Source organism: Prionailurus viverrinus, chromosome E1, assembly GCF_022837055.1.
Source record: "Prionailurus viverrinus isolate Anna chromosome E1, UM_Priviv_1.0, whole genome shotgun sequence".
In the NCBI taxonomy this organism is placed as follows: Eukaryota; Metazoa; Chordata; class Mammalia; order Carnivora; family Felidae; genus Prionailurus; species Prionailurus viverrinus.
Genome location: NC_062574.1, coordinates 37,982,641 through 38,010,016, shown reverse-complemented (window position 1 = coordinate 38,010,016; position 27,376 = coordinate 37,982,641). Strand labels below are relative to the sequence as shown.

General features: G+C 39.6%; 2 protein-coding genes across 3 annotated transcripts in view; one reads left to right on the top strand and one right to left on the bottom strand.

The window, feature by feature from the left end:
• The window catches only part of DDX42 (DEAD-box helicase 42), a 39,949-nt gene extending 34,338 nt beyond the window's left edge, over positions 1 to 5,611 (bottom strand). The window contains exon 1 of the mRNA XM_047833439.1: positions 5,440 to 5,611. The gene's annotated coding sequence lies outside the window, so the exon portion shown is untranslated. The remainder of the gene's footprint in view (positions 1 to 5,439) is intronic.
• A 582-nt stretch (positions 5,612 to 6,193) lies between these two features.
• Positions 6,194 to 25,719, top strand: CCDC47 (coiled-coil domain containing 47). Of its 2 annotated transcripts, XM_047833454.1 has the most exons (14): positions 6,194 to 6,377; positions 9,261 to 9,335; positions 12,140 to 12,408; positions 13,094 to 13,201; positions 13,710 to 13,884; positions 15,520 to 15,641; positions 16,112 to 16,177; positions 18,508 to 18,609; positions 18,809 to 18,919; positions 19,584 to 19,669; positions 20,985 to 21,043; positions 21,372 to 21,481; positions 21,872 to 22,039; positions 24,013 to 25,719. In XM_047833454.1, exons 3-14 carry the CDS (start codon positions 12,145 to 12,147, stop codon positions 24,091 to 24,093), a joined length of 1,452 nt encoding a protein of 483 aa, XP_047689410.1. In that variant the 5' UTR covers positions 6,194 to 6,377; positions 9,261 to 9,335; positions 12,140 to 12,144; the 3' UTR covers positions 24,094 to 25,719. The 2 variants fall into 2 exon arrangements, with proteins under 2 accessions (XP_047689410.1, XP_047689409.1); XM_047833453.1 differs by lacking the exon at positions 9,261 to 9,335.
• Positions 25,720 to 27,376: the final 1,657 nt, after the last annotated feature.

The window sequence follows — 27,376 nt, the reverse complement described above, 5'->3', positions numbered from 1 at the left end:
ACATATACACACACACACATACCCTATGTAAACACGTACATATATCAACATTATTCAGCCTTAAAAAGGAAGGAAATTCTGACACGTGCTACAACAACATGAATGAAACTTGAGGACATCACGTTAAGGAAATAAGCCAGTCAAAAAGGACAAACAGTGTATGATTCCACTTGTATTAGGCAGAATATAGTCAAACTCAGAGACAGAAAATAGAACAGGTTGGGGCACCTGGGTGCTCAGTCTGTTAAGCGTCCAACTCTCGATTTCAGCTCGGGTCATGATTTCACGGTTTGTGAGATTGAGTCCTGCATCAGGCTCTACGCTAACAGCATGAAGGCTGCTTGAGGTTCTCTCTCTCCCTCTTTCTCTACCCCTCCCACACTTGTGCTGTCAAATAAACAAACCAATAATTAAAATTTATAAATAATAAATTTAAAAAATTAAAAAATAATTAAAATAATTAAATATATAATTAAAATACTAAATTAAAAAAATAATAATAAAGTAGAATTGGTTGCCAAAGCCCAGGAGTGCAGAGGAATGGGGAGTTATTGCTTAATGGGTATACAGTCTCAGTCTTACAAGATAAAAAGAGTTCTGTGAACACTATGGTGGTGATGGCAGCACAACAATGTGGATGTAATCAACGCCACTGAACTATACGCTCAAAATGGGTTAAGATTTTTCTATGCGTATTATAAAAACAAAAAAATCATGAAAATTAAAGGATTAGAATTCCATTTGCACAAGTGTTTTTAGGTTGCTATTTTATTAGTTTATAAGGAATAATGCTGTCTAGACCTCAGTCTCTACTCTGAAATGCAAACATATTTGTGAAAATTTGATTACATCTTTTTCTTAAAAAAAAAAAAAAACCCGCTTTTTAAAATTTCTAATTTGATGGGGCGCCTGGGTAGCTCAGTCGGTTAAGCAGCCGACTTTGGCTCAGGTCATGATCTCGCGGTCCGTGAGTTCGAGCCCCGCGTCGGGCTCTGTGCTGACCGCTCAGAGCCTGGAGCCTGTTTCAGATTCTGTGTCTCCCTCTCTCTCTGACCCTCCCCCATTCATGCTCTGTCTCTCTCTCTGTCTCAAAAATAAATAAACATTAAAAAATTTTTTTTGAAAAATAAAATTTCTAATTTGAGGGGCACCTGGGTGGCTCAGTAGGTTAAGTGTCCGACTCTTGATTTCCGCTCAGGTCCCAGATCTCTCAGTTGATGAGATGGAGCCCTGCCTCCATCTGTGCTGACAGGGTGGAGGCTGCTTGGGATTCTCTCTCTCCCTCTTTCTCCCCCTCCCCTGCTCTCACATACTCATGCCCCCCCCCCCCGCCCCGTGTTCTTTCTCTCTCTAAATAAATAAATAAACATCTAAAAATAAAATTTCTAATTTAAAAATAATTAGCTCTGTAATAGAAGCATAAACAAAGTTTAGTGAGCACCTGCTTTAAAGAGAACCTAAGTCTGGTCTTAGTAATAACTTTATTTTATACTGACCACTAACTACTTTGTTATGTGTCGATGCTATGAGGGATACCTCTCCTTACCATTTCCATCTCCACTATAGCAAGAATTTCTTAACAAGTCCCTGTTATCCAGCCTCTACACCACAACCAGAGTGATCAATAATTCACAATGTACTGAGTACCTATTTTGCCAGACCCTTTTCTAGGTGCTTTGGACATAGTAACACAATCAGACACAGTCCCAGCCCTCAGGGAGTTCAGTCTAGTCCAGGAGAAAGAAAAACCAAATCATAATTTCAGGTAGTAAAAGTGCTATCAAACCAAACCAAGAAAAAAGCAAGCAAGAAGAGGTAAGCTATTACAAGAGAAAGAAATCAGGTAAGGCCTCTCTGAGATGACTGATGTTGACAATTAACAAGTGACCCTCCACCCCCTCAACTCTACTATTCTAAGAATGTCTGTTTTATTGGAAAATTCTTGGTGATGTACACCTAGAGAATGTATCTACAACCAGCAAATATTCCGTAAGCTATGAAAAATGTCTATGTGCTAAAGTATAAAAAAAATGAGAGATACATAACAAAAGAGAAAATGAATTTTCACCTCCTTTGGTCTGTTAATAGTGTGGAACTAGGGAAAGTCATATGACTTTTGGTGGGCCAATGCTTAGAAAAAACCCTCTTCCAGGTTTTTCCAGATCCTGACCCCGAACCTTCCTGCCGCATTTCTCATTCTGTCATTCCCTTCAGTTCAGTAGCTCTCCACAGTTAGTCAATCAAGCTGGAATGAGACTCTCCATTGTGGCAACAAACTATATATACTTCACCATTCATATCTCCCAGGGTTTTCATGCATGCATCAGTGTTCCCAGAAAACCAAGCACTTTGGTAAATGCCCTTCCCTTAACCTGGATTCCTTCCCCACCAAATCTCTCTCTTATACCTACCTAAGTCTTCTCCTTCAAAGCCCATCTCACATACCAACTCCTAGAACCTATGACATGAATACAACTCCCCCAGAGAAGTGGTAGCTCATTCCTTAAACTCTTTTTCTAGTCTTAAAACACCCAATATTTAATCGTAACTATTAGTGCTCTTTCTCTCACCAACTCCAAGTTACAAGTTTTATAGGTGAAAAAGCTGACTTACTCATTTTTTATCTCTTTTCTTTTCCACAGCATGTAGTCATTATTCATGTTTATTCAATATGCAGGAGTCCCAAGGAGAAAAACTAAAGACAGCATAAAGTCTCACTTGGTATGGTTCTAGGTAATAAAATGCTATGACTTAGTAGAAAATCCTAACAGCATCGTAAACTAGCACAGACTATGCAACCAGAATATGTTCACAAACTCTAGCTTTGCCACTAACTTGATGTGAACCTCAAAAAAGTCATTTGGCTTCTCTAGGCCTATAAGATAGTGAGAATATCACCTACTTGACAGGGTTGGTATGAAAAATTGAGTTCATACAGAAAAATACACTTACAAGAAAGCTTGGCACATAGTAGGTGCACAATATGTATTAGCCATCATGTTTATCATTATTATTATTATTTCTCCAGAAGTCAATTTCTCCACTGGTAAATGGAGAATATCAAGCCAGAGTTCTCTAATCTCTTTCAACTCAGGGATCCCATACAAATGCCACAAGACACTGAAGATGTCAGAGATCACGAAGAGCTGACAGGTGGGGATGGCTTCATAAGACAGCTAGAACCCCAGGCACAGAAAGATGCAAGCTGATTAGAGAAGTGTGAAGAAAGAAAACATGTTAAGGAGGAAAGCTAGATATAGCCAAGGTTAGGAAGAATAAGCAAAGGCAGAATAAGCGTGGAACATAAGGAAGATAATTTGGCTAGGGTACATGTTTTGGGCAATGGTGAAAAATAAGATCTGATCTAAATGACTTTTAACAACAGTGGACTACAAAACAATTGATTATAAAACCATGTTACTTATCATTTGTTTCTGGAATTGGAGAAACCTCTAGTGACGATTTGCATCCACTCTAATAATCTGCCCTGAGAACATCTCACACACTATACACTGGGCACTATACATTCTTAAATTAGAATCTATACAAAACCCAAGAATTTCTTCATATTCTTTTAAAGCCAAATACGAGTAAATTCTGGTTACATTTATTCTGGAAGCCTTTTTTCCCTCTCCGTTAGCTTAAAGAAACTAAGATGATCATATGAATTTGATAAAATTAGAATATAAAGAAATTCATTTCTCTGTGAATTACAATAAATTGTAACAATGTAAGTCAGATCATACCACTCCTCTGCTCAAAAGCCTCAGATGAGGGGCGCCTGGGTGGCTCAGTCGGTTAAACGTCCGACTTCGGCTCAGGTCACGATCTCGCGGTTCGTGAGTTCGAGCCCCGCGTCGGGCTCTGGGCTGATGGCTCAGAGCCTGGAGCCTGCTTCCGATTCTGTGTCTCCCTCTCTCTCTGACCCTCCCCCATTCATGCTCTGTCTCTGTCTCAAAAATAAATAAAAAGGTAAAAAAAGAAAAGCCTCAGATGATTCCCAACTCAGGCAGAGATAAAGTGAAATCCTCATAACAGCCTAAAAGTTCCTAGTTGTTCTGGCGCTCCTCCTCCAGATCCTCCCTGACCTTCTCTCCTACTACTCCTTTGCTCACAGTGGTCCAAAGCACAATGGTCTTCTAACTGTTCCTCTAACAGGCCAGCATTGTCCTCTTCAAGGTCTTTACACTTGCTGTTCCCTCTGCCTGGAACCCTCCTTTCCCCAGATACTACTGGGCTCACTCCCTCATCTACTTAAATATCAGCTTGTTTGTACTGATCTCCCTGACCGCCCTATTTCAAAATGCAATGCCTCCCAACCTTCTTTCTAGCCCCCCCTTTTTAAGCCTAAATCCATAATCATCTTCTAACATACAGCATAATTTACTTATTTATTTATTATCTCTCTTCCCCCCACTATAAAGTAAGACGCAGGACGGCAAGGGTCACAGACGTAGAACAGTGCTAGAAAACAGGCACGCAGCAAATGTCAATAATAATATTCCTTGAATGAACTGCAGATTAGGCCATATAATTCCCCTTCTAGGTAAAGGAACATACAACATACTTTTCCCCTCCCACCGCTGAAAGTCTAAAATTTAATTTTTGTATGAAACACATATTGTTCACCTCCTATGTGCCAGAACTGAGCTTGGTTCTGGAAAGTTCAAGTGAATTAAGACATAATATCTGCCTTTTAGGAGATCCAGGGCGTGCATATGGAGAATGGACATAAAGATATCATTTCCAAAAAAAACCCAATATACAACTAGAGAAAATTAAATGACCACCTAAACAACTGAGGAGCAAAGGGGGAATCACCACTAAGGTAATAAGGAAAGCTAGGATTCCCCCAAATACTCGACTGGTAGGATAGTTCCTCCTTATAGTATTGGTGTGTATACTTGCAACTCCACATAAATTATTTACTCGCATCAGATAAGCTCTTAAGTAGGCCGCAAAAAAGTTTGTGCGACGATAGTGATGTACTCAAGGCTGCACAAAGATCACTTTTCTGTCTTCCGATTTGGCAACTTTTGCCTATCGGGTCTCCCCGATTTGGAGGCTTGCATCTGCCAAGTGCTGCCGACTTGGGTAAGAACCCTCCTTGTGGCTATCCCTGCCCAGAGACCGGCACCCTGCAAATCCCTTTCTTAGCAGGACGGGCGGGCGCCGCCTCCGGAAAGCCGCCAACTGGGCCAGAATGAGAGTTACGGGAGAAGCGGGAGCCGTGGGAGGGCAACGAGACTGGGGAGGACCCCTAGAGGCCTCGGCCTCGCACTCCCACCCCTCCCGGCCCCCTGGGTCTCCGGTGCCCCAAAGCTCCGCAGACTCTTTGTTAAGCGAGGCCGCGGTTCCCTGGCCCTCGCTAGGCCCCGCAGTTGCCTCCAATGGCCCCGAGGGGTAGCGACCCTGAGTCCAGAACCTCCTCGCACAGACCTGCTGCTTTGGCTGCAGCGGCAGCTGATACTACCGCCGACGCGGAGAATCCCAAGGCCAGAGGACGCGCGGTCCAGGCCGCGTCCGCCGCGCTCCTTCCTCTCCGCCCCCTTCACCACCGCCGCCGCCTCCGCCGCCGCCGCCGCTTCTCGGCCCGTTGCTGACCGGGGGGAGGGGAATGCAAAGCTGACATGCGCAGTGCAGAGAGAGCGGGCCGGAAGGCGGAGCCTCGGGCTACGGTTCCCGGAAGGCGCCGCGGGCTCCGGACCTTAAAGCTCTAGAACGCCTCGCAGAATTTCACTCTCCGGACACTGATGCTTTGAGGGGGGCAGTGCTTGTAGCCCGAGAAGTGGGCCTACGGGTGAAGAAAGCGTAGCAGTGATAGCCGCCTAGAAATCTCAAGAAAAGGCCTTGGGCGGAAACTACTTATACATAAAATTGTGGACTCCCTAAACTCTGGTCCTTTTTAAATACGACCTAGGCAACATTTCTCTGCATGCCTCTAGCCACGTGGTCCCATAGAGCATGGCCACCTTTAGCTTCCGGAGCACCAGCTCAGAGTGATGACAATTTGAACCCTAGTGGAGAGGGTTGGGAACAGCGTGGGCGGTTCCGGCCAGGGGGCCGGGATTATGTAATTTTCCCAGCAGCCCCACCTTGTCTCAGCTGGGCGGGGGAGGAGGAGGTCTCGCGCGGTTCCCGAGGCTGCGTCCCGCCCCCGCTCCCCAACTGCGCGCAGGCGCGGACAGTCCGCACGCATTCTACGTAACGGATAGCGGAGGGTACGTGAAGAGTGGCTCGGCGTGACTGAGCTACCTGGTACGGCTGTGTCCTAGAGGGATCGGGAGTGGTGAAATCTCGGTGATCGCGCAGGTGGCGGCCGGGCGGAGAAACGACGGCTGCAGGAGCGCTTGGCTAGGTTCTAGCCGCCGGTACAGGTAGGAAACGGGCCATGACGCGTTAGTTGGTGGGGCCGGGCCGGACCGAGCGGTGACTTTTAAGTTGCGTGGCCTACTCCGGTCCTGATTCCCACCCAACCCCCCTGTCAGGCTCAGGGTGACATGGATCGCTCCTTCTCACCTCTGCTGACCTTAAAAACAAAAAACAAGCTTTGCCCACACCAAAGCCCATTTTCTTTTGGTCTTCGAGGTTGGAGTGATTTTAACGGTTTTTGAGAACTTACCCGCAGAGCTGTGGGCAGATGCCAACTAGAAGGGCAAAGTTACGGGAAGCTTAAAGTGTGCAGCAGGAAGAATGGAGTATGACCGTTGGGATGAATTGACTCTCCATGGAAAAACCCTGGTGGTTTAACAGAAGCAACAATTTCTGTGGCCATTTCTAACATAAAAGTATTTTTATCCAACGGGTGTAAAGAGACACGGGAATGTCTGCATGTTTTCCAGAAGTCTCATAGTCTGGCAGTTGTCAGAAAGGCCTAATCTGAAACGACAACAAGGAGTGATTTCTCCACTTCTTCCTCTTTGGTTTTTAAGTCCAGATCCAGTTTTGGAGAGACTACCGGGTGAGCTAGCAGGAGATAATCAAACCAGACTTGTTAGTGCTTGTGTTCCCTGCCCCAGGACTCTCAGGACTGGGTGGCCTGGCAGGGAGTTGTGCTTTTGAGAAATGAAATGACAGGTGCAGCTGAGAAACTTCTCAGAGGGAAGGCCAAGGTATAAGTGACTTGGATAATTTTAACCTAAATAACCTTGAAGGTGGCTTGTTACAGTGCTGAGTTTTCTTCAAATGTTTCTAGGGGCGCCTGGGTGGCGCAGTCGGTTAAGCGTCCGACTTCAGCCAGGTCACGATCTCGCGGTCCCGGAGTTCGAGCCCCGCGTCGGGCTCTGGGCTGATGGCTCAGAGCCTGGAGCCTGTTTCCGATTCTGTGTCTCCCTCTCTCTCTGCCCCTCCCCCGCTCATGCTCTGTCTCTCTCTGTCCCAAAAATAAATAAACGTTGAAAAAAAAATTTTTTTTTTTTAAATGTTTCTATGGTGTGAACATTCTAAGTGGAAGTTCAATTGGAAATGATCAGACTTTTTGGCAGTTAAGCAAGTTGACTGTGCTAATGTTAATCTTTATTTGCTTCTATTTGAAAAAGTATAAAACTGGGATCTGAAAAGGGAAGCACTAAAAGTTAAGGGTTTTAAATCTTAAAGGGTGTTCCTAAGGCACAGGGGAAGGAAATAATGAGAACTAGTATTTAATGAATACTTTACATGTGCCAGGCACATATCTCCTGTAATAGCAACTACAGCCCTATGAGGCATGTAGTGAATGGATATCCCTTTTTTGTATGTGAGGTACAGGGAATTTTAAGTAATTAGTTTAAGATCATATGACTTGTAAATGGTAGGGCTGATGTTTTAAACTAAATGTAACTCCACCAAAGTACATACTCTTTTTCATATTTCTTTCAATTTTGACTATAATAAAGATAATTAAAGGAAGCTAACAATGTTTGGAGACACATCACAAACCTCTTTTGAGGTTGGTGTTGAGAAGGCAACTATGTTTTTCCATAAAATGTCCCCTGGTGCTAACTTTAAAGATCAGATATTGGAAAGGATTAGCCTGTCCTTTATGGCATTTCTCAAATCATTTGTGCCTTTCAAATTTTATGAACTTTGTTCAGTTCTGAGTATATTTCTTGAGCAGCCTTGCATTGCAAGGTATTAGGCAATAACCTTTGATTGAACTGATTCCTTTAATAATTTACAGTGTTGTTGGGGCACCTTGGTGGCTCAGTCACAAGAGCATGAGACTCTTAATCTCAGGGTCATGAGTTCAAGCCCCATGTTGGGCATGGAGCCTACTTTAAAAAAAAAAGAATTTACAGTGTTGTAAATATGAGATATAGAATATTCACTGTCCCAGAGCACCTTGAAAGAGTAGTGCATCGGGACACCAGGGTGGCTCAGTCGATAAAGCGTCTAACTTCGGCTCAGGTCATAATCTCGCAGTGCATGGGTTCAAGCCCCGTGTCAGGCTCTGTCTGCAGCTCAGAGCCTGGAGCCTGCTTCAGATTCTGTGTCTCCCTCTCTCTCTCTGCCCCTCCCCTGCTCACACTCTCCTTTCAAAAATAAATAAACATTTAAAAAAAAAAAGAAGAGTTGTGCATACTCCCTTTTGCCACCACTCACCCTGTTAGTACTAAACTCCCTGCATTCTGATTTTCATCCTAACCACTTCCCTGCAGTTGCCAGTAATGATTTCATTGTTAGCATTTGGAAATTTCTGGTCCATATCTTACTTGAACTTTCTGCAGCAATTGAAACTGAGCTCTGTTTCCTTCTTAGAAATATACTTCTCCTTTTGACTTCTATGTTACCTCTTTGACCAGAGTCTCTTCTTTTTCTCTAACCATTCCTTACTTTCCCATTCCAGTTCTTAGCTGTAATGATATGTTTCAAGAGTTTTTGGTGCTTTAAAAAAATTTTTTTTAATGTTTATAAGTGGGGTAGGGGCAGAGAGACAGGGAGACAGAATCTGAATTAGGCGCCAGGCTCTGAGCTGTCAGTGGGGCTTGAACCCATGAACCATGAGATCATGACCTGAGCTGATATTGGATGCTTAACAACTGAGCCACCCAGGTGTCCTGGTGCTTTTTTTTAAAACCTAACTCTTAATACTCCATGGTGATCTCATCCATTCCTGCACCGTCTCTGTTTGCATCTTAGACTTGTATGCTGAACTCCAGACTTATATTTCAAATATAAGTATTTGAAATACTTATATAAGTATTATATACAATACTTACACAATATAAGTATTTCAAATACTTCCTTTTCTCCCTTTCTAAAATAAGTTATACTTTTTGTAGGGATTTTGTGAAAATCAAGAGATAAATGTTAATCATCTAACATACTGCCTGAACATACTCCAGACTTTTCAACAGGTAGTAAATTTAATTTATTGTCTTCCCCCTCCCGCTTTTTTCTTTATCTCAAGGATGACTTTGTCTGGCTATGAATCAAGCCAAAATTTGGGATCACCCAGATTTTCCTTTCCCACATTCCCTGCATCCCGTCACTGCATGCTGACATGTATAATTCTTAGTATCTGTCAAATCTGTTTTCCTCTTCATTCCCAATACCACTGCCAGTTCAATCTTATCTGACTATCTCAACACTTCTACTTTTCCAATTCTTCCTGTATATGAGCTATCAGGGTTAACTTGCAAATGTGATAGTGCCACTCCTACCTAAATCCTTTAGGTGATTCTAATTATTCAGACTTCTTAGTGTGGTATTTAAATAAGGACCATCATGATCTGGCTCCTGCTGTCCTTTCTAGCCTAATTTCTCTGACTTGGGTCTACAAGCCCAATGCTCTATCATACCAGACTTTAAAATACATTATTTCAGGAGTCTGTGATATAGCTATTCCATAGTCTGCAGCACCTTCTTTCATGCAGGAACCATGCTTTTAGTTTTTAAGAGAATTTTTTTTACAAAAACACATCATAGGAAAAAAAAAGTAAAGGCAAAATGCTCATTATCTTACCATACAAAATAATTACTTATATTTATGTCCTTCTAAACCTTTTTGGTTTTGTGTATGTGCTTCTAAAACAACAGGTTTCTCACTTCATTTGTAACGATTTTTTGTTTATTTTTTTGAAAGAGAGTGTGTGAGCAGGGGAGGGGTAGAGAGAGAGGGGGAGAGAGGAATCCCAAGCAGGCTCTGCACCATCAGTACAGAGCCCAATGTGGGGCTCATGACCTGAGTGGAAATGGAGAGCCGGACACCTAATGGACTGAGCCACCCAGGTGCCCTATTTGTAATGATTTTTAATGGACAAAAAGTAAATTTATTTTTTGTATGTGTCCATAGTTTAACCTAAGAGTTGCAAATTTTTTACTATCATAATATTGTAACACATATCCTTGAAGCTAAAGTATCATGCAAATTTATGATTATTCAGGAATCATGTTTTACTTCTCTTGCCATAGTTAATCTGATGTGGTGATATGTTCAATGAGGGTAATTTGATTGGATATGGTAGGATCATCTTCTGAAAAGCAGTAAAAGCCAGAGGAGTTTATAATATTCTGTAGGAATTTGTTAGCCTTTGGTGGTTATTGAATTCTTAGGTAGCAAAAGTTGTATTTTAGGAAGATGATACAGTTTTTTTGGTAAGAGAAGTAGGGAGCGAGTTGAGATGGGGAGACCATTTAGGATAATACTTTGATTGTTCAGCAGGTGATGGTAACTTGGATTATCATGGTGACTTTGGGAACCAAAGAAGGAAACACAAGGATTAGATATGTCACTCTTTTCAACAAGTTAAGACTGGAAAAATGGGATTGATATTAATGGAGAAATTCAGGTACCTGTTGATTTTGAGGTGATCGTCAGGCAGTAATCAGCAGACTGCAGCCTGAGAGACAGACTGTTTCTGTATAGCCTATTAAATAAGAATGGGTTTGTTGGGGTTTTTTTTTGGTTTTTTTTTTTTTTTTTTTTTGCATTTTTAAAGGGTTGTTTTAAAAAAGAATATGCAATTGAGACCAATATGTTGTTCACAGAGCCTAAAATGTTTATTATTTGACCTTGTACAGAAAAAAAGTCTGTAGGACATGAAAATGGATGTGTCTGTTAGAAAATCGGTGCTATAGGGCTGGTGTTTAGATGAGAGATGAGGACTGGAAGTACAGCCTAAATAGATTTGATGGTTTAAATCTAACTACTTTTCAAACTCTAGATCAAATGTTCTCCTTTTTTTGGTAAAGCCTTACCTGTTTGATAAGATGATTTCATTGTCCTCTATGTTTTCATATCATTTGGCACATTTTTGTCACAGATCTGATTTCATTTTATTTGTTGGTTCAGAAACTTATTTGGGTGGTGGAACATCTAGTGTTCTTTTTAGAAAGCTGTGAAATACTGATGAATTTAATTCTATTTATTTAATTACTACTTTAAGTAAGTAAGTGATATAAAAATCATAGTCACTGGCCTACATTTGAGAAGCCACTTGAGAAGTGGTTCATATGGTAGGGATTCTGGAGACATAACTGGGATCAAATCATAGCTCTATGCCACTTGGTAGTTGTGTTACTTAGCGTAACTAGTTGTGTTATTCTGCCTCCTTTTACTTGTCTGTGAAATGGGGATGTTAATATGTTACTTTCCTCAAAGGGTTGTTATGAGGATTAAATTAGTTGCTTTTTGTAAAGCCTTTAGGACAGGGCCTAGAACTTTTGTATATTAAACATGTGCTTTGATTATTGATGTTGAGATATCCGGATACACACAAAGTTGATCTAAGGATGAGTAGCTTTTCTATCCATGTATTACTGCTAATAGATCAATAGTTGGATCTCATTCTTACTTCATTATACCACTTCCCAGTTCCTGTATAAAGCTTTTATAGGCTCTCAAAAACAAAACAAAACAAAACAAAACAAAACAAAACAAAACAAAACTTAATACCCAGTGTTAATGGAAACCAACCTAAAGAAATTAAACGACTTGTCCAGGATTTAACAGATAAGTAGTGACACAGTCCAGACTAGTACCCAGATCTCTTGACCCTCACCATTGCTCTTTATATAACACTATTTGAAATGAATAGTATTAAATTTTTTTAAAGCAGGAGAGAGTCATAGATGTATTTTTTATTACAAAATTTGGTATGTGCAGAATGGCTGTCCATTAAGGGTTTTTGTTTTTTATTTTTTTTAACTCATTTTTAAGGTGCAATGAAAGCCTTCCTTGCTTTCTGTGTTGTCCTTTTGGTGTTTGGGAGTGTCTCTGAAGCCAAATTTGATGATTTTGAGGATGAGGAAGACATAGTGGAATATGATGATAATGACTTTGCTGAATTTGAAGATGTCACAGAAGATTCTATTACTGAATCTCCTCAACGGGTGATAACTACTGAAGATGATGAAGATGAGACCACCGTGGAGTTGGAAGGGCAGGATGAAAACCAAGAAGGAGACTTTGAAGATGCAGATACCCAGGTGAAGTTCTTTTTCTTGATTTTTTAGGAAAGTGGAACCATGGGAAAATTTGTAACTGACACTTTCCCTAGACATTAAAAGTAACATCCAGGGGTGCCTGGGTAGCTCAGTCAGTTAAGCGTCTGACTTCAGCTCAGGTCATGATCTCGTGGTCTGTGAGTTCAAGCCCCGTGTCGGGCTCTGTGCTGACATCTCAGAGAATGGAGCCTGCTTCAGATTTTGTGTCTCCCTCTCTCTCTGCCCCTTTCCTGCTCTCACTCTGTAGAGACAGAGTGAGACACTCCCTCTCTCTCAAAAATAAATAAACGTTAAAAAAAAAAAAAAAAGTAACACCCACATCTAGGGAGTGATATCTTACCCTCTGGTATCTTTGTTTTTGTTTGGTAGGTGGAACTCTTCTAAATGTTTTTGGTAGGTCCCCACCTTTTACATTGATGGAAGAATGGATTGTATTTTTCTCCTATGGAGAGCCTGGCTGGAAGGGGTAGTGAATACCATGTGTGGGTGGGAATTGTATCAGAGTTGAAATGCACGGAGAGTTATCATTTGTTACAAACATGGAATATCTGTGTTCTGTGCTGCTGCTTACATGTTCTGTTTTCCTCTACAAATACTGCCTACAAAAATGAGATGCAATTGCTGGCCACATTTGTAGGGGGAAACAGATTGTGCCTCGTTTTTGTAGGAGGGAGATACGGAGAGTGAGCCATATGATGATGAAGAATTTGAAGGTTATGAAGACAAACCAGACACTTCTTCTAGCAAAAATAAAGACCCAATAACAATTGTTGATGTAGGTATACAGGATTCTGAATTCCAAACTAACCAACAAAATATCTGGTTGTCATTAATCCCAGAAATATAACTAGTGACATGTAGCTGGTGTTGATGTAATGGTGGGAGCTGTGAAAGAGTTTGTCATCAATTCTTCTGATAAAACCACACCTAGAGAAGCAACCCCTATGTTCTTATTCTGGCCCTCCTAGTTTTATTTATCGAGGAATGATAAGACTAGAAACTGGATTTATTTGGGGTGGGACTCAGAATCAAGTTTAATACAGAGGGCTTTCCAGCTTTTCATTCTGTTTGATTGTTCTCACATTTCCTTAAAGAATCTTTTTGAGGCTGACCTAGAAAACAAAATGGGCATATTTTTCAAAGTATAACCATGATCAATGACAGTATCTAAATTATCCACTTCTCTTTATGGGTTTTTTTATTCTCCTTTATCTCATGAGTTGGATGGACTCCATCTCCTTCAGCCTCAGCCAACATTAAATGGAATGATTGTTCATCTTTAGGTTCCTGCACACCTCCAGAACAGTTGGGAGAGTTATTATCTAGAAATTTTGATGGTAACTGGTCTGCTCGCCTACATCATGAATTATATCATCGGGAAGAATAAAAACAGCCGCCTTGCCCAAGCCTGGTTTAACACTCATAGAGAGCTTCTGGAGAGCAACTTTACCTTAGTAGGTAAGTTGGGCCAATACAAATCCAGCTGCATGCTTGAACGCCACCTGGTAAGAACTATTTGTTGCTCTCAGTATAAGCCTCTAACTGCTTTCGTGGACTGCTGAAGAGGATGCTTTTTTTTCCTCAAGGATCCCATTTTTATTAGGTTGCATGTACTGAATTAATTGCATTTATGAAGTAATTTTCTAATTTTTCATTAGTCAGTAAGGAATTTTGACATTTTAGGTAGCTTGATAAATGCTTTCAGTTCATCTTTTAGAAATGAGAAATCCCTTAGAATTCCCTCAAGTTCTGGGAACTTTAGTTTTGGATCTACTGAGAAGGTACGTACTAAAGTACCTTAGAGGAACCCCTGGACTTGTGTGACCTAGAGAGTAAAGTGAACTCAACCCACTTTCACCTCAGTTTGATCTTTCATGCTTTGTTTCCTTTCAGTAAGCAAGTAAGTATCTATCTGCTCAGCTCTTTAGCAGATTGCCTTTTTGTTATATTAGGTCCTTTGCATACATTGTTTCTTATTTAATCCTTGTAACAACACTTATTTGGAAACAGTTTCTGTTTTCTAGAGGAACTAAAGTCCAAGAATGTTACAATTTGTCTAAGCTAGTACATTGCAACATGATACTAGAATGTAGTCTACCTGCTTTCAAAGTCTGTGCTGTCTCCACTGTACCATAGTATTTCAGAGTACTTTTTGACTTGGAAATTAGGAAAAAAAATAAACAGCCTTTAATGCCTTCCACTTCCCCTCATGTGTTTTCATTTGGTGTGTCAGTCTGCTTTACCTTGTGAGGTCGAGCAATTTCTTTTGTACACTTAATGGATTAAATGAAGGGAGGAAATGATTGGAATTTGAGGTCTTTCTAGATCTAAAATACAACTCAATGCCAATGTTACCATGTTGCTGTTGGAAAAGCAAATTTGGTTAAAGTTAATCCATAGGATGCACAAGAGGGAGTGGTGAATAGTTTGTATTAATGGTATTTTTTATTTACTGCATAGGAGTTTCTTTTTTGTTAGTTTTAACTTTTGACAGACATTTAAACTGACTTTGCTCCATTTTGTATCTAATTCTGAGGCATTTATATTCCAATCAGATCATCATTAATAAGTCATCTTGAGTCCATAATTTAAAAAATAAATGTTTTTTTTTAAAGTTTATTTATTTTGAAAGAGAGAGAGCAAGCAGGGGAGGGGCAGAAAGAGGAGGAGAGAGAATCCTAAGCAGGTTCCATGCTGTCCGTACAGAGCCTGTGAGATCATGACCTGAGCTGAAACCAAGAGTCAGAGGCTTAACTGACTGAGCCACCCAGGTGCCCCTTTAAGATTATATTTTTAAGTAATCTCTACACCCAACATGGGGCTCAAACTCACAACCCCAAGATGAAGAGTTGCATGCTCTACCAACTGAGCCAGCCAGGCACCCTGGAGTCTAGTTTTTTTTGGTGGAGACAATAAAGAATATTAAAAGGAATGATGCCCATCTGTTGTAACATATGTCCAAAGAAGAGTTCTATAAGATAGCAAAGTATTGCTTCACTAAAGGTATGATCATTTGGGGGTCAGAATGGAGGAAGATGTGGTGATTAGGCCCCAACATTCTCAGTGAATCACATTAAGTGGGTTTACCCCTAGGGGATGATGGAACTAACAAAGAAGCCACAAGCACAGGAAAGCTGAACCAGGAGAATGAACATATCTACAACCTGTGGTGTTCTGGTCGAGTGTGCTGTGAAGGGATGCTTATCCAGCTGAGGGTAAGTACAGAATTTCTGGTACAATGTATATCTTCCTTTAATTTTTCTCCCGTATGATTCCAAGTCTAAATTCAGTGTCTTATCCTTTCTTTTCTTTTTTTTTTTTTTTTTTCAACGTTTATTTATTTTTTTGCGGACAGAGAGAGACAGAGCATGAACGGGGGAGGGGCAGAGAGAGAGGGAGACACAGAATCGGAAACAGGCTCCAGGCTCTGAGCCATCAGCCCAGAGCCTGACGTGGGGCTCGAACTCACGGACCGCGAGATCGTGACCTGGCTGAAGTCGGACGCTTAACCGACTGCGCCACCCAGGCGCCCCTTATCCTTTCTTTTTTTACTAAATTAGGTCTAAAAAATCATCTTTCTACTAACTGGTAAATGTAGAGTATATTTGATAAAACATGTGATTCCCCTTTCAAGGTCTTTTCTTTATAGTAATAAAAGTTGCAACTTATTCCCTTGTTTTCTCAGTTCCTCAAGAGACAAGACTTACTGAATGTCCTGGCCCGGATGATGAGACCAGTGAGTGATCAAGTGGTATGTATTTTTAATAGTTTTCTATGTATACATTGAATTCTTAACTTCTTAGAGTCTATTCCATTCCTTGCCTGGATTCTGTTTGAATTTCAGGCAACTTGTGTCCCTTGCCAAAAATGGACCTTTTTCTATTTCAACAGATTACCTTCTACTTAGGGTGCCAACTGTGAGGAGTGGGAACATGTGCTTTTTGTAGGGAAGGAGATAATACTGTATCACTAGGTAGGTTTGCTGAGTCAGCCTGGATGATTGGGGGGGGGGGGGGTGGGTATAGTTGTCACAGACAGTTTGCCCTCATGTCTTACTCTGTGCCTTGTGTATGCTTTTATCTTGACAGCAAGATGGGTTTCTTTTCAAATATTTTTTGCTTCAAATAATACGTCTTTGGCTGAATGAGCTTAAATTGTGATCTGGGGACCTTATTGTTTGGTATACCTTCTTCCCTTTATTTAAATCAACATGTTGATCTGCAGATTGTGTCCTTTGTCAAAAATGCCACATTCCCCCCTCTCCATTCATTAAGTAAGTGCTGCCTCCCAATGCTACAAGAATCCAAAATATAAAAAAATACAGTCTCTCATATATACTAGTAGAACAAGAAATGGCTGCATATGTGTCAAAATACAAAGCAGTATTTGGTTAACAATTGCTGTATAAGTAATATAATTAGATACTTTGAAATGTCATTGGATTGGGGTACTTGGCTGGCTCAGTCTGGAGTGTATGACTCTTGATATTGGGGTTGTGAGTTCAAGTCCCACATTGGGCACAGAACTTGCTGGGGGGCCAGGGGGAGGTCATTGGCTTGAAACTCATTTTAAAGGTCTCATTTTTAGTTGCAAACCTATCTTTTATTCATTTAATTTTTCTAATATGGCCGCTGATTGTTCAATCTACTAATTTTTAGAGACTCGTCAGTTAAGAGTCCTGTCATTCTTTCTCCTACTAGTTACCATCTGATTAGGTAGAAAGGAGGAAATTTTGCTGCATCTTCAGCTATCTTTTTGTGGAAATTCTTCTTTAGAGTGTTGTTTTAATCCTTTTCAGTTCTTCCCTGAGGTAGATTTAATCTCTTTTCCCTCAGCCAGCAATCATTTTATCCCTTTTTTTCTGCAAAGATAAACAGCCTCAACAAACATGATTTTCTATATTTTTTAGTCCTTTTCCTGGGTTTGTTTGGTTTTTTTTTAAGGTGTTGTTTTGTGTAATTTCTGCTCAACAATGGAAAAGCAGAAAATCTTTCCTTTTATAGCTGCCATCTTGCCAGGTCTTTGCTATATTTCTGTACTAACAGTTCCCTTCGAAATACTGATCATTTTTGGCCCAGACGTTTTAAAATATGATTAACATGACAAATAGTGTCATGTTTTATCATACCAGACTCTTTAGGTTTTTTTACTTTATCTCCCTGGTCCAATGCAGTTTATTAAAAACTATTTACCTATCTCTGGTATTTTCCAACATGAGCAAGCAATTCTCTGATTGTCCAGATACCAGCTGTTTATGTCCAGCAATTCAGTTCTATTCACTTCTGATACTGTATACTTGGAGTTAGTGCCAGATTCCACAAGTTAAAAAATCTCAGTCCCATAAGACTGCTCGCACTTCAGATGCCAGTTGCAAGTCCCAGGCCATCGTACTTCTGATCACCTGGCTATAAATCAAGAGTTCCTTGGCTCAGTTGGTAGAGCATGGGACTCTTGATCTTGGGGTTGTGAGTTCAAGACCCATGGTTGGATGTGGAGATTATTTAAAAATGAAATCTATTCAGGAATAGTCACATGGAAGAGAGGCATCAGGTAAGGTGTGGGGGTGGAGGTGGTGTGCAGAGCTTCCAGGCTCTCTTTGGATTGTACTGCCCTCCCAGCAAATCTAAATGTTCGGCAACTTGAAGTTCTAGAGCATGGGGTCCTCTTCTCAGGGTCATTTAGGTGGTTGGCAGAAGTCATGTCCTCATGGTTGTTAAGTTCCCAGTTTCCTACTGTTGCCAACTGGAAACCATTCAGCTCCTAAAGGCCATTCTGCAGTCTTTGGCACATGGTTCCCCCCATAAGCCCTTTCCCACTTCAACTTTTTTCTTCAACTAGGGCCCTGTCCCTTTTGAGTTGAGGGCTCACTTGGTTAGATCATTCCAGGATAAAGTCCCTTTTGACTAACTCGGTCATCTAATCAGCAACCTTCTGCCACACGACACAACATAATCATGGGAATGATATCCATCATTTTCACAGGTTCCTCCCATTCAAGGGGAGGATGTACACACCAAGGGGTGGGAATCTTGGGGGCTATCATAGGAAACTAACAGGTGAGTTTTGTAATTGTTTTTAAAGCAAATAAAAGTAACCATGAACGATGAAGACATGGATACCTATGTATTTGCTGTTGGCACTCGGAAAGCCTTGGTGCGACTCCAGAAGGAGATGCAGGATCTGGTATGTTGTTCCAACTAAATACATGTAAAACTGTCCCTCTTTATTACATAGACATTCAACTTGAGGGCATAGGGTATTTAATCATATCACTTGAATCGTTAAGCACCACTTTGAAAGAGGTCAGAACATACTCTCTTGAGAAAGAAAGTTTGTTTATAATAAAATGTCATGTCTTATCTTCAATTACTTCTTCCTCTAGAGTGAGTTCTGTAGCGACAAACCTAAGTCTGGAGCAAAGTATGGACTGCCAGACTCCTTGGCCATCCTGTCAGAGATGGGAGAAGTCACGGAGGGAATGATGGATACAAAGGTAAATGCAATAGAAGACATAACATTTGCAGACCTCAGCATTTACAGGGCACAAGTCCTTCATTTTATGAGAATGCTCTATTCCTTTCCCTCAAAAACATTAAAATACCTTCTTTAAGCAATAGATTAGTTTGTCAAAAAAGATAGCTTGATTAGTCAAGTAAATCTCTCTAAACCAAGAGCAAGTTATTCCTAGGATTGCTAGTGGCTTTCAAGTTTTTTGCAAAAGGACTACAACATTAATCCTTATCACCATGGCATTTAGTCCATTTTTTTTTTTCTATTGATTGTGGAATGGTAGTAGCACATCTCAGTATCTTAAAAACATGGAGTAGCTTAAAGACAGTTCTCATGTAAGTTCAAGTTGATGTGCTTATGAAGACTCCCCTGAAACTATTTTAGATTTTATCTTCATGCTTTCATTCTTGTTTGGAACATTATTTTGAGACGTATTTTCAGCTGTTCAATAAGAAATTCGATCATTGGTATGACCAAAGAAAGATGCTATTTTCATCATAGACATCCCTTATCTTAAATTTCATTTTTTAAAAGCTTTAACCTTAATGCCATTTTGAAAAAGGAGGATTAAAAAGTGAATATCTTTATGAAAAAAAGGGAAATGCATCAAACCCTACATAAAAAAAAATTTTTTTTCTTTATTTCAGATGGTTCACTTTCTTACTCACTATGCTGACAAGATTGAATCCGTTCATTTTTCAGACCAGTTCTCTGGTCCAAAAATTATGCAAGAGTACGTATGAGATAAAAATATTGAAATTAACTGTCCCCGCTAGCTTTCTGTGTTGAAACACCCACAAGGTGCTTCTGCAGTTTTTCTTGTCGAATGAGGGAAGTTGATGACAGGCATCCAAAGTTTTCCTTTGCTTGGACTGCATGTGTCATGAAGGTAACTGAAAACCTATGGGAGACAAGCCTCCCAGTTTGCTGTGTGTCACCGAATGTATGCACCAGCCGCTCAGTGAGGTGTATGATAATCTTACATAATGGCAAATACTAAGAAAATGTAATTGCTAATCTCTTTGTCCTTTGTAGTCGAGATTTTTCTTTCCTTTTTTAATTTCTAATATGAATCTGTGATGTTTGACTTATGTTTGATTGCAAGTCTCTGCATTTTATAGTTCGTGGCCCTTTCTGGCTTCCTTCTTTGAATAGTTCAGTGATTGTATTCTTTCGTGGTATATTATCAGATGCTGTCAATGTGATAAGAGTTTCTGGCTTTAGAGTAATACTGTTTGAATGTTCACATTCAGGACCCGAATTTGTTTGAAATCACATCCTGTCTCAGGAGCGCATACTCATTTAAGTTTACCCTTGGTGTAGAATTGGTTCTGACCTAAATTTTTGGTTAGGGGCTTCTCTCTCATAAACTATGGAGTTGGGTTAAAAACCAATCCAGATTTTAGTTGCGTGTCAAAATTATTCAGGTCCTTATGCCTCTGGATAGTATTGCATCATCCTTGCTTTGCTCAACTTAGTAACAACACTGTGGGCAAAGTATCACATTGTGACATTCATGGAGCCTTTTATGTGTAGGGGGAAGAGAGGAGGGTTGATAGTCAAAGATTACAAAGGAATCTTTGGTGAGTAGGAACTAAATTCTGTATGCTATAGTAGGTCATTTATAAATTTATTCTGAGCCCTGACTCAAAAATAAGATGTTTCATTATAGGAAGATAGAAGTTGGAAGTAAAACATAAAAATCTATCAAAATAAGTAAACATATTCTTTAAAATGCGGGCCTCATACTTAAATACAAGCTCATTTCTGGCTCCCCAGGTAAGAGGAATATATCCCGCCTGGGGAGCATCACTGGAATTCCCAGGTGTACAATGAAGATGACTTGGGAATGCATCCATTAGATAGACGAGTGGACCAGGGGATCTGTAAAGCTCCTTCAGGCTTTGAGATTCTATTCAACTTTGGGATGCCAAGCCAAATACTGTGCTGATTATTTGCAGGTATCTGATCATCTAAGTGAATTGAGTGACTTATGTGAATGGAAAGTATCTTTCTTATGTTCTAAAATAGCCTTTCTTTTATGACAGGGAGGGTCAGCCTTTAAAGCTACCTGACACTAAAAGGACACTATTGTTTACATTTAATGGTAAGTGTTCTGTGCTTAGCCTGAGTTCTTCATTTTCTGTGAGACGATCTTAAGGAGAGTATTGTTCCCTCCTAAAAGCCACAAAAACTTACCTTAAAATTACCTCCATGCCTGCTTTTTGGTTTTTGGGTTTCTTCAATAAGAGATCCTTTTATTTATTTTAATTTGTTTTTTCCTGCTGCATTTTAGCTGCCTAAGACACTAAGGAGAAAGGAGCCTATTTAAAACAAAACAAAACAAAACAAAACAAAACAAAACACCAGAGTTGGGTGACCCAGAAGTATTAATGCTGCCATTAACTCAATAGGTAAATGGCTTTGTTTTCCAGTGCCTGGCTCAGGTAACACTTACCCAAAGGATATGGAGGCTTTGCTACCCTTGATGAACATGGTGATTTATTCTATCGATAAAGCCAAAAAGTTCCGACTCAACAGAGAGGTAAGACCCACAGCCTTTATTATAAGTTGGCACCTTTTATTGTTATTTTCCCCCCAGGGGAGTCAGTGAGCAATGATTTCAGCGATTATATCTTTGCTAGTTTGCTGGTTGACTTGAAAGTACTAAATGGGAATAGTTTTTAAAAAAATACTAACGGTCGTCTGGGTGGCTCAGTGGGTTGAGTGTCTGACTCTTGATCTCAGCTCAGGTCATGATCTTGTGGTTTGTGGGATTGAGCCCCACGTTGGTCTCTGCGCTGACAGCTCCTTCTCTGCCTCTCTCTCTCAAAATAAACCAACTTAAGAAAAAGAAAAGTAAAAGAATACTAAAGGGGACTTGAAATGGATTGAAATGGATTTCTTATGAAACACTTTGTTTCTTGGGGAAAAGGGCAAACAAAAAGCAGATAAAAATAGAGCTCGAGTAGAAGAAAACTTCCTGAAGCTAACACATGTGCAAAGACAGGAAGCTGCACAGTCTCGGCGTGAGGAAAAGAAAAGAGCAGAGAAGGAGCGAATCATGAATGAGGAAGATCCTGAGAAACAGCGCAGGCTGGAGGTAAGACTTTTCTTCTCCCTGCTTAGTGGTAAAACTAGGATTTATTAGGATACCTATTGTGCCATATTGACTGTTAAGGTAATTCTGTGTAGGAATGTACACAGACTTAAAGGTTTAGCATTTTCTCAGTACTTGGGATATTATTAGTTACTTGATAGCACTATAAAGGAGAATAAATTATCCTTCCTTTTCAAACCATCTTAGATTGAGTCTGTGATCCTGGAGGATGATATAAATGATCCTTTCCCCAGCACAATCCCATTTTGAAAGTTCCACTATGATTTTTCAAGCCAAACACCTAACTTAAGTAGAAAGAAATTAGGAATTTTAATAGAAGCCAGCATGTGTCCAAATACATCTTGTTTTATGAGATTTTTAATTTGATTATAGAATTAGACAATTCTAATATTTTTGTTTGTATTTTTGTATGTAACCAAAATCTCAAACTCAAGAGCTTTATAGGTTGTGGTATGTTTTAAACATCAGCACAGTCTCACATTTTTTTGAAATAAGATGCCATAGTCCATGTCTAAATTTTAAACCTTGTGAATGCTGGTCAAAAAAAAAAGAGAGAGAATAAAGTTCTGGGAGATGTGAATTCTAATGAGAATAATCTCGACAACTGAAGAAAATCCTTAGAAATGAAGGAGACCTGCTGCCAAGAAGCGGTGAGGCTGCTGAGTGGCACTGCAGTTGCAGTGGTGTCATTAATGCCGTTGAGTACAGTCTCCAGGATACCACAGGCCTCCTCCCATTTTATCCTTTCCACCATTTTTCATTTGATTTTGTTTTCCTATAAAAGCAGTGTTAACGGGACACTGGGTGGCTCAGTTGGTTAAGTGTCCGACTCCTGATACCAGCTCAAGTCGTTGCTTTTGCAGTCATGAGATTGAGCCCCACATCAGGCTCTGCATTGACAGCACAGAGCCTGCTTGGGATTCTCTCACTCACTCTCTCAAAATAAATAAATGAACATTAAAAATAAAAGCAGTGTTAACAATGATGGTTCGGTTCTTTGGGGTACTTACACAATAGCACAGCTATGTTTGGATAAACATTCAAGCTTCCCACTGCTGCACTGGTAAATAGTTTTTCCTTATCTAATGTTGAAACCTAACATAGTCGAAAGTTCCCAAACCACTAATTTTACAAGTCACCCTTTGAAATGTAATTTGTTATGCTGTCAATAACTGTCCATACTACGTGCTTCTGTTTTCCCTATTCCATATCTTCTCAATCCTATACCAATAGGGGAGTATATTTCTCAGCACATTTCTACCCCAAACCTCTAAAAATATTAAGTTTGAGATTACATATGAAATAATCTTTAATCAGTTGTGACCCCTAGTAACCAACAGTGAAGTCATACTTTGGCTTGGCCTCTAAGGTTTCCCTCCGTACAGGTAATAATAACCAGTGACTTTTACCACCAAAATAAGGTGTTTGGAGCTTCTTTTTCTCTTTCTATCTAACCTCGTAATTCCTAAATAAAAATAGGATAAAAATTCCCAATTGAACATTACACATCGAAATATTGTGCTTAGGTTTAACATCTATGCTAATAAGAGATGCATAATTAACATCTCTTGTTAGCCTGAAGAAACAAGATCTTAAGGTTTTCTGAACTGCAGTACAAATCCTTGGCAGCTACACGTAAATGTGATGATAAAAGTTAAGTTGGTGTTTCCCGAGTATAGGAAAAGTCAGTATTCTGATTTACTGCTTAAACGCTGCTTAAGGCTGCTTAAACGTAGTGTTTAATTTCTTTCTAATTTGAGATTTGAGTTACCTTTACTTCATTTCAAGCTAATTTTCTTTAACCACCATAGATACAAGGAATTTTTATAACTATTTTTTCAAATGTTATTTATGGTACAAGCCTAGGTTTTTGAATAATAATATAGTCAGTATTCTAGTTTTGATTTTTTTGTGTGTGCTTAGAACTTTAGATTCCCTTTTTTTTTTTTTTCTAGGAAGCTGCCTTGAGGCGTGAACAAAAGAAATTAGAGAAGAAGCAAATGAAAATGAAACAAATCAAAGTGAAAGCCATGTAAAGTCATCCCAGAGATCTGAGTCCTGGTGCCACCTGGAAGCTCTGAATTCACAGAGAACAAAAAATACCAGTCCCTTTCTCATCTTAAAGTCCAAACACTCCCAAGTGACTAAGAAATCCTTATTTCATCATCTGTTCTGTTTTTGGAGTTTTACAGAGGTTATAGATGCAAGGGAAGGACTCTGTTTCTGTAATTCTCGTCCAAATAACCAAATTGTTTTGATTATTTTATGAAAGGAATATACAAGATTTGTGTAGTGTTAAGATATTTTTAAAATTATAACACAAATCATCAGTGCTTTTAGTGCTTTGATGTTTGAAGAAATGTCATGAAGTTTATAGATATATAATTAGATTGTTGCTTTTTGTTTAAACTGGGTAGTTGCAAAGGCTATGAAGACTGACTCTAAACCAAGATTCCACAAATAACTATTGGAATTGCACAATAAACATTGCTTGGTGTTTTCTTCTGTGTGTACATTAACATTATAAAAAAGTAAAATTTAGAACACTATATGTGGTAGTGCAATTTCAGGGACTCAAAACATAATGTAGTTCAATGTATGTTTTGTAGGTGGGAGGTGCTGATGACAGTGTTATATCTATAGGGTTTAGGATACTTACATGTACATGGAAAATTCTAAGGATAGGTAGTACAGGAGCACAGTTTCTTCCTTACCTGATACCATGAGCTAACGACAATGTGAATGCTGTATTTAAGTGGGTGTATGTTTTCCTTGAGTAACAAATGCATGAAAAATTAACTGCTTCACCTAGATCAGATCAGTGGTCTATGTGAAGTCACACATGTATTTCCTTCTTGGTTGTTGCAAACTATTGGATGTTCATAGAGAAGCTCTATTCTCTGTGTATGGCTGTGTCCCTTTGCTTCTCCTTCTGCTTTTATTTCTTCCACAGTTGAGGCTGGGTATGTTCTTTCAAAGAAATAGCCATGAATATGCATAAATATACTTTTAAAAATGAGCTTTCCTAAACTATTGAGAGTTCTTTCTGCCTCTTGAGGAAGGAACTCTTTGAGGAGAGGCCCATCTATCTGCACGAGCATTTAGCTTGTTCAGATTTCTGCATTTTATAAATGCTTCCTACTAAGAAAGCATTTTTTAAGTCACTGCTTGTACCAGGTAATTTTTGCTGGGGATGGGAAAAGGTTGGGTTTTTTGGTGGGAGAGGGGTGGGTGGATATTTTTTTGTTGATGCTTTATGTACAGGTGTGTTCTTAGGCAATAACAAGTTGCTGTGAAAACAGTATGTGCTGCTGCCTTTGTAACTGCATGGAAACTTTCCACATGGGTTTTTCTCTAAGTTAATGCAGAAATGTGTAAACTGGGAGATGCAAATGTAATATTTTTTTTAACAGTTCATGAAATTAAGTTATTAAAATAACAAAAATAACATTTAATTACTTTAATGCTATAGAATTCTAGAATTCGCCTTGTTTTACAAAGTTTAAAATAGGTTTTAGAAATCAAAGTTGATATGCTTAGCTATCTTTTGATTAATAAAAGCTTTCTTAAAGTCCCACACATTTGGACCATGGCAGCTAATTTTGTAATTTAAGCATTCATATGAACTACCTATGGACATATATTAAACTAATTGACAAAAATCTCAGAGTGCCGCCTTTACTTTTCTGGGGTTGCCCTATTAAAAGTATAAGCCCATAGAAGTGTTCTTTCTGTTCCACACAAGTCAGCACTGAAATGCTTTTCCTTCAAAAGAGTTGGCCTTGATATTAATCCCTTAGTTGTTACCAGTTATTTTTAGAATGTTTTCTATTTTTAGAGCCATATATATTATTAACTGGGCTCCTCAAAGTCCCCCCTCTTTAGTTAAGGCACCATTATCTCTTTCTCCTATAAATGAGAGAATGTTGTTGACTGTCACACATTGGAAAACCATTAAGCCCTCCTTTTCTGCATTGCCTGGGCACTTAGCAATGACAAAACAGGCACTGGCCAGGAAGATAAAGACCTGGCTTTAGTGCCAGCAAAATCAATACTAAGCCCTTGACTTTGGGCAAGTCACTAGCCTCTTTGAGTCTCTGTTCTGTTCCTCTTCCTAGAAAGTAAGGATAGTAATTATTTTCTTTCCTACTCCATAGGTAGGTCAACACTAAGAGGTAATGTGTAAAATTCTCTTATAAACTATAGCACTTTAAAAATGTAAGGTATCATTGTGTCTCCCTCTCTCTGCCCCTCCCTGGCTCACACTCTCTCAAAAATAAACATTAAAAAGAAAAAAAATTTTTAATTAAAAAAAAAGGGAGCACCTGGGTGGCTCAGTAGGTTGGGCGTCTGACTTCAGCTCAGGTCATGATCTCATGGTCCAGGCGTTCAAACCCTGTGTTGGGCTCTGTGCTGACAGCTCAGAACCTAGAGCCTGTTTCAGATTCTGTATCATCTAGGACTATTCTCCAAATGGTGTATCTTTGCTTTACTCTCTTTTGCTTTCCTTTATCCCAATGGAAACCAAGCAGATCTTCTCAGAGTTCTCTAACTTTAGCTGCAAAATCTGACAGGGTATTTTGGAATGAGGCGTGGATGATATACATTTCTGTTTCCTTAGTAATAGAACCTTTCCCTGTCATGCACTGGCTGTGAAACTCGTTTCTTTAGATGGGAAGTAGACCAAAGGAAAACACTGATTGGTATTTCATTCCACCTGTCCAGTGGGAATAGGCAACGTGAAAATTATTTAGAGCAGTGTTCTACAGTGGATTTATTGGTTTTCGTGGGACGAGTAAAATACTGTATTATCCCAGATTCTCTTTCCTTACTGTTCCTATTTCTACTTATCTTGAAGGATTTTAAAGGATGTCAAAGGGAGGAGGCAGTTCTACCCAATAGGAGTGGCTTCTAGTACAGACTGCTAAAACAATAGTGAAAAGTATTACTTTTCTCCGTTTCTGGAGTTTGGTGACCAGCAAAAGATTTGTTTGCATTTGGAAGAAAGTGTAATGTTTTAATCTTTGGACAAGCTAAATGCCATCTTCTCAGCTCCATTAACTGAGAAGTAATACCGATTTCAGAAGAAAACTGACTTTTTTTTCCCTAAAAGGCAGAAACTTGCATCTACCGTACCACTTTTAATGGCTATTGTGTTTTCATTTTCATCTTTTAAAATTAACTGCCTTCTTTAACTTCATCTATTTGGTCTTATCCAAATAGTATAACTTTTATTTACTTAAAAGACACCCAAGCCTTTTTAAGTGATTAGTTCTGTGGAAGTTACATTTGGAAATCAGATAGTTCATCTGCCTAGGT